At 42.0% G+C, this 11,858-nt stretch overlaps 1 protein-coding gene across 2 annotated transcripts in view; it reads right to left on the reverse strand.

Annotated features, from left to right (window-relative positions):
- The window catches only part of SNAP25 (synaptosome associated protein 25), a gene marked incomplete at both ends in the record, with an annotated part of 29,005 nt that extends 17,415 nt beyond the window's left edge, over positions 1-11,590 (reverse strand). For both annotated transcript variants that reach the window (XM_081997070.1, XM_081997071.1), the window contains 3 exons: positions 2,230-2,278; positions 10,823-10,864; positions 11,519-11,590. In XM_081997070.1, coding sequence (XP_081853196.1) covers positions 2,230-2,278; positions 10,823-10,864; positions 11,519-11,590 — 163 coding nt within the window. The remainder of the gene's footprint in view (positions 1-2,229; positions 2,279-10,822; positions 10,865-11,518) is intronic.
- Between the last annotated feature and the right edge of the window lie 268 nt (positions 11,591-11,858).

An 11,858-nucleotide genomic window follows, 5' to 3' on the forward strand; every position in this document is an offset into this window, starting at 1 on the left:
ATAGAGCTTCAAGCAACTGCAGAGATTAGATATTGTGCTTGCCACCCACTGGAAAGATCAATGTCATGGTTTTTGTATATTTAACACCTAATAATCTTAAGTGACTTGTGCAGTCAGCTGAAAAGAGATCACATGGCACTGTTAGCAAATTATTTCCTTAATCTGATAATCTGTTAAGACATCCATGAGTTGCACACATTGCACTAATTACAGAGGGTTCAAATTCGTCATTAGCGTATTTTGCCCAGTAATATAGTAAGTCCATATTGCTAGAAGTAAAAAAAAAAAAAAAAAAAAAAAAAAAAATCAGAAATTATAACAGCTACATATGGCTAAAATGGACAAAATTTAATTAAACATTTAGGATACTATGGTGGTTACAATATTTCCAGGGTTTGTAGCATTGTTAGGTTGTTTTCCTTGAGAAACTCATACTGTATAGTCACAAGCTAAATTTACTGAACCACTTAAGGCATGACCATAACCAATTTAAAGAGGTTTTTAAATTGTCTGATTCTTTCCTGTAAGTATCGACTAACTGCATCTCTGGCCGTACAATATATACTGAACGTTTCATTGTCAATAAGAGTTTAATACTGAGTTCCCTGGACTCCAAAGAGGTCAGTGGGTCCAGTGTCAGCTCCTTAGCTCACGCAGACTGTCCTTCCTAGCATGACTAGAGAGTTGGTTTGATAATCTTTGTGCACAGGGGTGTAGCAATAGTAGAACTCCAAAGTAAAAAAAAAAAAAAACCAAACCAAAATTCAAGATTAAAAAACAAAATAAACCCCCCTAGAAATCTGCAGAAAAATAACCGTTAAAGAACAGAAACATACTTTCCTAAGACTAACCACAAGGGAAGTTATAGGAACAACTAAAATTTCTGCTGATCTACCTGTGAATTACATTGCAAGACACACCTGGGTATTTACAGACTTTCTTTGACAATATTTGTGATTTATTTTAACTGTATAATTCACTTATGAAACAAAACACATTATTTACGTGTCATATCTGTTTCAACATAAGTAATTTCTGGTTTTCTGTATTCAGTGATAGTTATTTTACAGCCATTATTCAGAAAAAACACGAAATATTCTCTGTAATATTTTTCTTGTCAAGACAAATGCATGCAACAAAATTTGGTTAGGTTAAATTCTTTTCCCTAAAGGGGGGGGGGGGGGGGGAAAGCAATGAGACATACATAAAAAAGCAAATAGGAGGATGTTCTTTCTGCTTAGGTCCTGTTATTACTTTTCATTCTTTTTAGTGCCAGAGAGGCAGGGACATACAGATCAAAAGGGTCTGTCAGGTTCTGTAGTCCATTTCCCAACAATGCCATACCATTGCTTATAATTGTAGTCTGGGCTTGATGCATCACCTCTGTAGAAAACATTTCCTAATACAGTTTTGTATCATACCACATGGTAAATACTAACAAGGGCTTTTGGAGGGGGCTGCTTTGATATAGAGTAGCAGAAATTTATACTCCGTTGATTTAACTTCTCTTTGGAGACACCATTTTTCTGGCCCTGTGGTTCTGCAGCAAATGAAGGCTTATTAGTTTTGTTGGGGAGGGGGAAGCTACCTACTTCTTTGTAATATTATAAAGGGCAAAAATGTAATTTCCTGGAATGTATTGAATATATCTAGCTCTGTCTTTGTCACTGTCATCCACCGATAGGGAGCCGTCTAAGCTTGAAAGCTTCTATAGGGTCAATTGTAATGAGCTGATCGTGTCATATCTTTTAATGTTAAATTCCTGTTAGCCTTGCTGACATTTCTATACAAAAACCGACTGAATTTTATGCAAACTAAACCTGTGTTACCTTCTTTTGGGATGCATTTATTGCATTCCTTTCACTTGTGGCTAAAACAAGTGAGAAAATTACATAGCACCTGTGTAAATAATGTTGGATTTTAAATTTCTGGAGGCAAATCTTCTCACTGTGTAGCTGTATTTTGACCCAAAGCTTGCTGAAAAAAGTTATGATTTGGATGAGTTCAGCCTGCAGTTCTCTTTGACATTAATGGGAAACAGATCAAAAGAAGTACATACTCTTACGCAGTTATTGTACGTTCCTCTGTCAGACAACGAAGCTAAAGGCAAAGAGGTTTTGGGGTTCTCATGCACAACCACATTTATGACCCTCATTTTCAGGATTGCACACAGTCAGTACAGTACTTTGAGAATGGTTATACTTCCTTACTGAAGCAATCTGAACTTACCTCCTTGCTCATCCAACATAACCAAAGTCCTGATACCAGCATCTTTACTCTACATCCCAATAGTGGTAGCAAGGTAAGGAGAGAGAGGGGGAGAAGAAAGAGAGAGAGAAAGAGAGATCAGTGAGGGAACACTCAGCCCTAGGTATGGGACATAGGAAGACAAAAGAAAAACAGTGAAAGGAATGACGAGGTCATAAGGGGCTGGTAGCACAGTCCAAAAGACCTTATGTGCCTCGGAACTGGATACTCTCGATTGTACTATCAACCCTTCAGGATTCACTGGGATACTGAACTACTACAGAAAACGCAAAGTACTGGACCTTGAGATTAAAATTATCACTTTACACAAGAGTAATTTCTAAAGAGAGAGGGTTCACCTCCAAGTTCTCTGAAGCAGGAGAAGGGAAGGAGGGGGTGTTCACATTGCAGGGGTATGTTCATCCCACAGGAGAAATTCCCAAGGAAAATAGATATGACACAAACATGTTTGGAAAGCAAGCGTAGTGGTTTGTACACAGCCCTTGCAACACAGGAGTCAGAAAGCTTGCCTACTTAGGGAATCCATTTTAAAGCAGGCTAATACTTAATAGGATTAAGCCATATTTTTTGGCTCAGCGATCTAATAGATATGGGTTTGAGCCAAGTTTTAATTCAGCCAACAGACACCTTTAGCATCAATGGACTTTGGATTGAGCTTGAAGGTAGGATTTTTAAAACATCTACACACTGACTCTGCTCCTGCTCTCACAGGTTAGTGGGAGTCTTATCGTCGCCTTTGCTGGATACAGGGTTTGAGCAAAGCCGAGCAATTCAGAGATCCCACCTGCCTAAACCACCAGCAGGGCACCTTTAACAAGTACAATTTTAGCATGCATTATCATCACTCTGGGATGTGATCAGGTGTCTTGAGTTCCTGGGTGCTGTGATCCTAAGCTGTATCACAGATCAGATTAGCTCCTTTTTAATTACGAAGGGGAAACTAGCTCCATTCTGCTTGCAGCAGTGATAACATCTGTGAATAATTAATAGCCTGAATGATCTCCTGACTGTTGCATTTCAAAAACAGATGAAGTAAGTTCTCTGCAGCCTGACAGCTTGCCAGCAGAGCTACCTAGACATGTGCAGCAGTAATGTAGCTGCTTCCGTGAACATAAAGCCATCCATACCCCCATGAAAGCAGATAAAGTTGGTGGCGTTAATTTTGCAGAGGGTGGGTGAGATGCCCACAGTTGCACAGGAACTTGAGGAACAGAAACCTGGACTGCTGATTGTCCCTCTTTTCAGACCTTTCTCTCTCCCTGAAGCAAATTAAGGACTTCATATTATCCTTCCTCCCAACTGCCCAGCTCACTGTCATCGCTCATCTCTTTTTCTGGGAGCAGTGAAGTCTCTCTGGCCATTAGCTGCCTGGTCCGCGCTTGCAGGGCACTCCCAGGCAGGCCAGCAGCACGCTGCCCGCGTTGGCTCAGCTACAAGCCTGACTCTCTGCCACACTCGAGGGCTGTCTGGCTGGTGCAGCTGGTGCTTCTCTGCTTTGCTTCAAGAGGATCCTCCTCGGGTCAAGAGGGATGCGAGATGCTTCTTGTTGTGCTCTTGTCTGCCTCTCTCTGCACTCCCATTCATGTCTTTAATGTGTACATCACTGTAGAAACTGGGAAAAACATCAGATGTGTGCAGCCTGGTTCATTCTGTCTTTTTTAAAAATTCCTGTGTGAGTTGCCAGGTGGAGAGAAAATAGCCTCCTGCCTCTCCCCATGGTCTGCTGCACCCTACTGCCAGCTATCTACCTTGTACCCGCTGTTGCTCTCTGTCCCTTCAAGCTCATACTGCATTTGCTTGAATCCCAGACAGATTTTATTTCGTCAACCTTTAGAAACTTAGGGTCCAAGGGTCAACTTAGATTTGCCTGTTTAGAATAAGGAAACCACCTTTAATTATCTTATGTTTTCTGTGGGGCGGGTGTCAGATCTGATAAGCACTGGGTGTGCAATAGCTTTTTATTGTGCTCTTCCTATGCTTTTGGTACCCAGGGATGTCTTACCCCAAAATATTTATACATATTTTAAAATCATACCTCTTGCAAACACAAGAAGGCTCCTTGGGTCCTGAGTCATCTTGTGTTTGAGTTATTATGGTGCAGTCTGACATGGGACCCTTCTAAATATTGGACTCAGAAACCTACAATTGGTGGTGTGATAGTTGTTGGCTTTCGGTGAGTCAAACATAGGCAGGCTGAGAACTGTTTACTGCTCCTTAACCCTCTGACCTTATTTTCCTGCTGTTTTTAACATTGGAGCAAACTGCCTTTATGCAGCTAAGATGTCCAGTAACCTGACAAACTCAGCAATTAGACCTTATGATTTGTATTTCATATTAAATCCTTGCACGGAGTGAAAAAGGTGCAATTTTCTTTTACTTACCTGACCATCAGTGCCATTTATTTCTACCAGGCAGTACTGTATCTCTTAAGAGCAGCCTGCCACAGTATTAATACTAATGTGAAAATATGAAAGGGTGTGCATTGAATATACTTGTCTGCATCTGAAGTCTAATCCAAAGCATATTGAAGCTAATAAAGATGCTCACTGACAAAGATGAGAGGTGATTCAGACATCAAATGACAATCTCCTCCTGTTCCAAGTTTCTATTAAGCATTAATTTTCAGCTTTTTCACAAAAAATTAACTGTATAAAGCCAATTAAAAAAAAATTACATTTGTGCATTTAAAACAGATTCAGACTTCACTAAAAGTTCAGTATTTCCATTGTGACTGATCTTTTAGATAGCTCAAAACCAAACATGTGTGTAAGACAGAGCTATTCTGAAAACGTGCTCATCATCCAGATGTCCGAGCAGGGGAGAAACACTCAGTAACTGACCTTCAGTGGCAATAGACTGAGGCATCTGTGGAAACTACAAAGCCTCTTCCTTTAAAGGGATATAAAGGAAAAAATGTGCCAAACAAGTGTGTTTGGGACCCACAGACAATGTTGGTGTTTTCTGCACTGAAAGTATCATGGAAACTCCCCTTGGTCTCAGGGGGAGCAGGTGTAAGTAGACACACTCAGACTGGTTGCTTAAAGAGTGCGTAACAGGATGCGATGAAAGCTCTGTTAGCAAAGTGCCAGCCCAGAATATGTTTTACAACAACTGATCATAAAACCTTGATACCAGGCTCCCAGAAGAGCCACAGTCATGGCAGGGGCCTGGTGGCCATGCTTTGATTTGTCTGGTCCTGAGGGCTTAGGAAGGGTTCTCACCAACATCAGTGAGATCCTACATGGGAAGCCATGAATGGGTAGAACTAGTAAGGTCCATCTTGTTATGAAAATATGTGCTAATGGTACACTTTCCCCAGGATTAGAGTCTTTCTTTCTTCTTGTGCAGTGGAGGAATTTCTTAAGACCCTCCTGTCTTTGCACAGGCAATCCTCTGTTTAGTTTGCAACAAAATAAGGATTCTCAAAACACAGGATGCTTAGGGTGGTTCAGGCCAGAGAGTAGCAAAATGAATCTTTCATAGGACCCTACAGTGTTCTTGAAGCACATGCCATTTTAATCCAGCTCTCAAATCTGTAGCAGCCTTCTCTTTCCAGAGTTGCTTCTGACTCTCCTTGTCTTCTTGTTGTACTTGTCAGGAGAATTTGTACTGCTGGATTTTGCCATGGTACAGCAAAGATCTCACATTCTTGTCCTTTAGAATAAAATGGCACAGCATGAATTGCTTTTGTCAAGGCATTAAACCAACAGCTCTGGAGTTCCTCTGTTTATCCATAAAGCAGGTATACCACAGACGGTAAAACACATTATCTTTCTCAAGCAGCCCTCGAACATACTCAGCCCTGATTGTAGGAATGAGCAGGTCAACCAGCATGTCCTCCTAGACTTTGATTTCCATGGAGAGTGCTGTGGGTTGCCAACCTTTTTTCTGCAAAGATCTGCCCAATTTTGCACACAAGATGACCCCTCAGGGCAGGAAGCCATCACTTGCAACTTCACAATTAATCACATCAGGTGAAACAGCACCATAAATATAGACCCCATAAAGTTCATGAAAGTCGATGTCCTTCAACCTTTTAGCAGCACTAAGCTCTGGTGTTTAGATAAAAGCAAACCAGCAAGGAGTACTTTTGGGTTTGGGTTCAACATGCTTTCTGTGAAGCACATGCCTAGGTTCTGCACTGGACCACAGTAAAAACTCCTGATCAGAAAGCCAGAATATATGGTTTTAAACCTCTGGGCTTAATTCAGCTTTCTAGGTTTAATTCAGCTCTTGGATACCTGAGTCTGTCAACGCTTCAGTGAAGCCAGTTTAACAGCATAACCAGGAACCCTTTTGGAGGCTTTAATATACGTTATCCTCAGTCTTCTGCAGCTGCGTTTGAAACCGTTTTTTATGAGGGTCTTAGAGCAAGTCAGCAACAAAACGTTCACTGAAATTTGCCTGGCACTTTGCAGGGGAAATGCATTGCTGTGTCATTTCTTATTATTGCTATAATGTCACTGAATTTCCCAAGGTGGGAATAGAACTAGGAAGAGAATTGGAATGACTTCTCAAAGGGCCCATCAGTCCCTCCAGGAACACAGGGTGTTGCGTTCTATCTGTGCCTGCTACAAAAGGCAGCTACTCTAACTTTGGTTTAGCCTGAGGGGTGATTTTCATAACAGTATAAGGTAACGATGTATCAGATAGAGAACCCAAATTCTAGAAATCACTTTCTCTGCATTTCAGGAGATAGTCTCAAAACCAGATATGTGAAGAACACATAAACCTCCACTTCAATGAAGAATTTTTCTTTAATTCATATGGATTATAGAGTTTGTTTTGAATAAATTAATACAGACAATTACGTACTAGGACAGGCTGACATTGCTAGCAGTTCCCAGAGACACTAAAGAGAAGTGTCAACATGCTAAAGACAAAAATGTGGTCAAAGCAACATTTTTTAGTCATCCATAGTAATGCGTTTCCTCAGCTCCTGCTCCAAGTTCACTGTCACCCTGTTAACACTGTACTGTCTCTCCATGCATGATTAAAGAGCCGTGTTACTTCTCAGCCTGTTAATTCACCCTGTGGTTCAGACCCTCAGCCGATACAAATCTGTGTACCCCTACTTAAATCCTGTGTGCCTGGTTTTCATCTAGCGCGATGACTTGGACTCCAGTGCTACCCTGCCGGTTTACATAAACAAAGGGGTTTAATCCTGCATAGGAAAAACCAAGACTAAAGTTATGAATCACCTTTCCCTATGCCAGATATGTATTTCTGTGGAATTGCACAGATTAAAACACTTTTCTGAGTAGAACCGTTCCAATAGCTGATGATGTCAAAGGGATTTTTCAAATTAGTTTTGACAAGCTTTGGACCAAACTCTAAATTAATTGAATTTTTTTTTTTTTAATTCTTCATACTAAGGAACATTTGACTATGATGATAATGTCATGGGAAAATCACTTCCCCATCATGAAGGAAGTTAGTATGTGGCATACGGTGTGTTCAGTGTCCTGTGTAGAGCAGCATCATGAGGTTATCAAACATTTATAGCTTACCATTTCAGCTTTGATATGTTAGTAAACTTGACTCTAACCCCCCAGCATGTGAAATCCTATCTGGATTTAAATGTACAAAACAACCTTTTTGTCTGTACATGTTGCTAAGTGCTTTCTTGCTGGGCTTTCTGCAGTACTGATTTTGTTGATATTTTTTCCCTTGCTGCACCATAGCTAGAAACCATCTTTTTTTCCCACCCTACAATGATTGATTTTCTTTAAAGGCCATGGTGGTTCCACTGGAAGGTGGTAGTACACTCATAGCTTTCCCCTTGCATGTGTTGTTCTGCATTTCATAAAGTTGGCTCAGAGGTAAAAAGCTTGAACAAGAAAATAAGGTCAGCTGCAAACTGTGTATTTAGTCTCACTTCTTCTGCCTCAGTTAATTTTTATTTTAAGTTTTGGCCCAGTCATTGCACAGCATTGTCATAAAATACAGGTGCTTATGGCACTGAGTAGCTCAAATGAGCATTGGTCAGTGTAGATGTAACTGTGTTGCATGCGTATGCTGGGCACCTCAGAGCAAACTGGTTTTTGTAATCTGCCATCCCAGTTCGTAGCTGCCTTGGGGCAAAGCAGTGGCAGCTTTACAACAGCCACTCACCACTTTTCCTTGCTTCCACTGTTGTGCTAGGACGGAAACAAGCAGCTTCGTGCAAAGGTGGATGACAAAAGTAAGAAGCAGTAACAGATTTGTCTATGCTTGCCAACATTCCCTGGGACCAGCACCAGGGCCTAGTATCCAAACTCAGTCTTCCTGGGCAAGGAGGTCTTTTGGGGACATTGGTTTTGCCCCCCAAGCTATGACCTACATTTCAGCATTGAGGATGCCTTGTACTGCTGTAGGGCTTCCCTGGGTGGACAGCACTCTTCTGTCTCTAAAGTGGAGCCAAGTCAGCCTGTTTATTCTATACTTCCCTAGTATCTAAACAGAGCAGAGCCAACCATGACAGGAATTCATACACATGTATGCAGTAATGATGTTTAAACATGGAGGCATTCTTTTCCCAAGTAAGGAATAACAGATTTGCTGTATCAAGAGAACAGAGTAAAAAGTGTTCTTTCACCGAGAAAGAATATCTTCTATCTCTACCCACTAGACGGGTTCTGCTAAGCAAGGGAGTCTAATTGGATTTTTTGGGTTTATTAAATCAGAGCAATGCGAGTTCGATTTCAGAGACACCCACAATTTGTCTTTTCAGTATAAAATCTCTCAATCCCTAAATGCTGCATTCTTTTAAAAGTACCTAGGAAATGAGGTCAGAGTAATCAACCAACTCTTTAGACCACAGAAGAATTTTAAAGGTCTTCTATAGTCACATTAATGAAAATAATATTCAGCTCATTGTAGAATTCCCTTGACTACTCAGTGCTAGTTTTAGAAACTTCTCTGTTTGGACAGGAAGATATTGTAGCATCTGAATAAAAGCCAGGTCCAGAGAGATGCTGAGCTCTTCCAAGAAGCACTAGAGTCCTGCATAAATTCATTGGTAAATGCAGCAGTCCCAGTTCTCCTCCCACTTTGCCATTTGCCATGCTTTAATACTGAAATTCCAGTGGCATTCACAATATGCTGGTTCAATATGTTAGGAAGACTCAAGCAATGCATAGGTCACACAAATACAGCTCGGGAGAGACAGGGCTGATATTTACTGATGGCTTGGCCCTGAGCAAATCACTTCCCTTTCCTGCGCCTCTCTTCCCACTCATCATCTGCTTTGTCTATTTAGATCACAGGCATTTTGGGGCAGCAGGCTCTCCTGCCTGGCGTTTGTGCAGGTACCCATGTGAGACTTTCTTCCATGCTGTTGAATTGATTTCAGCAGGAGCTGCATCCAGCATAGAATTGACATCAAGTGATGGCTAGAAATGGCATGTCCAGGGAATTGAGCAGCGAAAAGGGACAGATCGCTTGTGAGACAACAGCATGTTTCAGCTGCAAGGGGCCCAGATCTGAAACATTTGTGGAGGAGAAGCGATGCTGACTATGCTCAATGACCCATCTGTCTGTCTATCTGTACAGGGAAATTTAATTTTGTCTCCACTTGACTCCATTGATCTCCACAGTTGTGATTGATTTCAAGGCCATGAAGCTTACGGCTGGGCTTGTGCTTGTTCCTGAACGTGGGACCTGATGTAATTTTCTTCCCCTTGTCTCTGCCGGAGACTCCTCTTGTTGTCAGGAGTACTGGGACTGTCAGTGCTGATGACCCTGATTAAAAATGTCACCAGCTCTGGAGCCAAGGCTCACACAGTGTCTGAAAATAATGTGTCCTGTCAAGTGGGAGCAAAGTTTTCCACCACCTGACGGCTGACCACTCTAAACTGAACTGAGTTTGGGAATTTGTGATGTTTAACCCCTTTTTTACAAAGAGGATGAAACAAAGCCTCACTGACTTGTTTTTTCCCTTCTGAGAGTGATCCTTCCAGGCAGGACTGAGCCTGAGTTCCCTTCCTCAGCACCGTGGAAAAACAGAGAACTTCCTTCTCCAGAGCTGTCAATCTAGGACATCCCATGAGCCTTGAAATCCTAATAAATGTTTCAGAGATGCACAAAGAAGTGGAAGTTGCATGCTGTGGTGACTGATGCTCTATAAATAGCTGCAAGTGTTTATGGAGACAGGTGTTTAGGGACAACAGGGCAAACAGACCAATTCTCGCCCTCCCCACTTGCAGTGTTATGGCAAGGATGTCAGAGCGGTGCCAACACAAGGGTCTGGGAGCTCTGCAGCAAACTCAGCCACTTGTCCCTGAGTCCAGCTCACCTTCAGAGGCTGTTGCCTTGGTTTATCTCCAGGAGCCTGTCTCAATGGATACTGAGGTATGGGCAAAACAGTGCCTCAGCCGCTGGTCTGCGGTGAGAGACTTGGCAACTAGGACACAGTGAATGACCCTCCTAAGGGGTAAGGATAAGGAGGGATGGAGCGGCACATAAAGCCGTAGCCATGCCCTAGCAATGTGAGTTAACAAAAAACCACTTCCAGTGTCAGACTCTCTATCACTTTTGCTCACACCAGAAGTGCAAATAAAATGCAAGTCCTTACCTCTTCAACAAGCTGCAGCATTCGACGGGTGCTCTCAAGGGACTGAAAAATTCAGAGGAAAAAACCACTTAGATTTGGCAAGATACAGTTTCCAACACTAACGTGCAGGCTCATGCTGACAGTATGCTTTTCCTACGCTCTTTGCCTTCCCTCAAAATCAGGCCATCAGCAGGGTACTGGTGATCTCTTAATCTTCAGCTCTGTTATGGCTCGTTAATGCAGCAGTTCCCACCGCATCTCAGGGCAGCTGCAGTCTCTAAGGCTTGCGCTCCCCTTGCTCACGCGTTGCGGCGCTGCTGCTTGGAACAGCTGGTGTTCTACTTTAAAAATAAAGTCTGTGGTTCTCAGATAAGACTTTTCAGAGACCTAATTGGTGACTTTTAACATTTAATAGGTTTGGAAAATTGAAGGAACTCTCAGAAAATATTAAATTGCTGCTTTTTGCTTTGAGGCCAGTCAAATTGATACAGACTCTAATACCTAAACCAAACTCACAATCAATAAATGCCTTAATCAAGATTAAACATGACATTAAATTTTACCCTGGCTCATTTCATTTCCAATTCTGCTTTCAGTGTAAAGCTGTTGAAAAACAGAATCAGCTCTAGAAATCCTTTGTCGGATCAGCTCCTATTTCTGGATGTGTCTCTCATGCCAAACCCAACCCCAAGTTTCCTGTTTAGCTATCGGTCTCACTTCATCAGCAAGCTGGTCGGCACGCCGCTGCATTTCTTCCAACTCATTGCGCATATCAGCGTCTTCCGCCATTTTAGCTGTGGGTGTGTTTGTGGAAGCTGCAGATCAAGGACTTGTGCTCAGCTGCTTGTGAGCCTGGAAGACAGCGAAAAGGGAAAGAAACAGTGTGGTTAGGCTCCCTGACTCACTGATTTGTGATTAAATGCCAGACCCACAAAAGTGCTTTTATTACACGAATGCCCTCACCCAAACTCTTTTTTTCTGTACAGCAATTCCTATACAGTAGAAAGCACACAGGATTTTTCAAGGTGGTGCTTTATTCCTGTATTATTAATCACTT

Source organism: Phaethon aethereus (assembly GCF_964289735.1).
Source record: "Phaethon aethereus genome assembly, chromosome: 3".
Lineage (NCBI taxonomy): Eukaryota > Metazoa > Chordata > Aves > Phaethontiformes > Phaethontidae > Phaethon > Phaethon aethereus.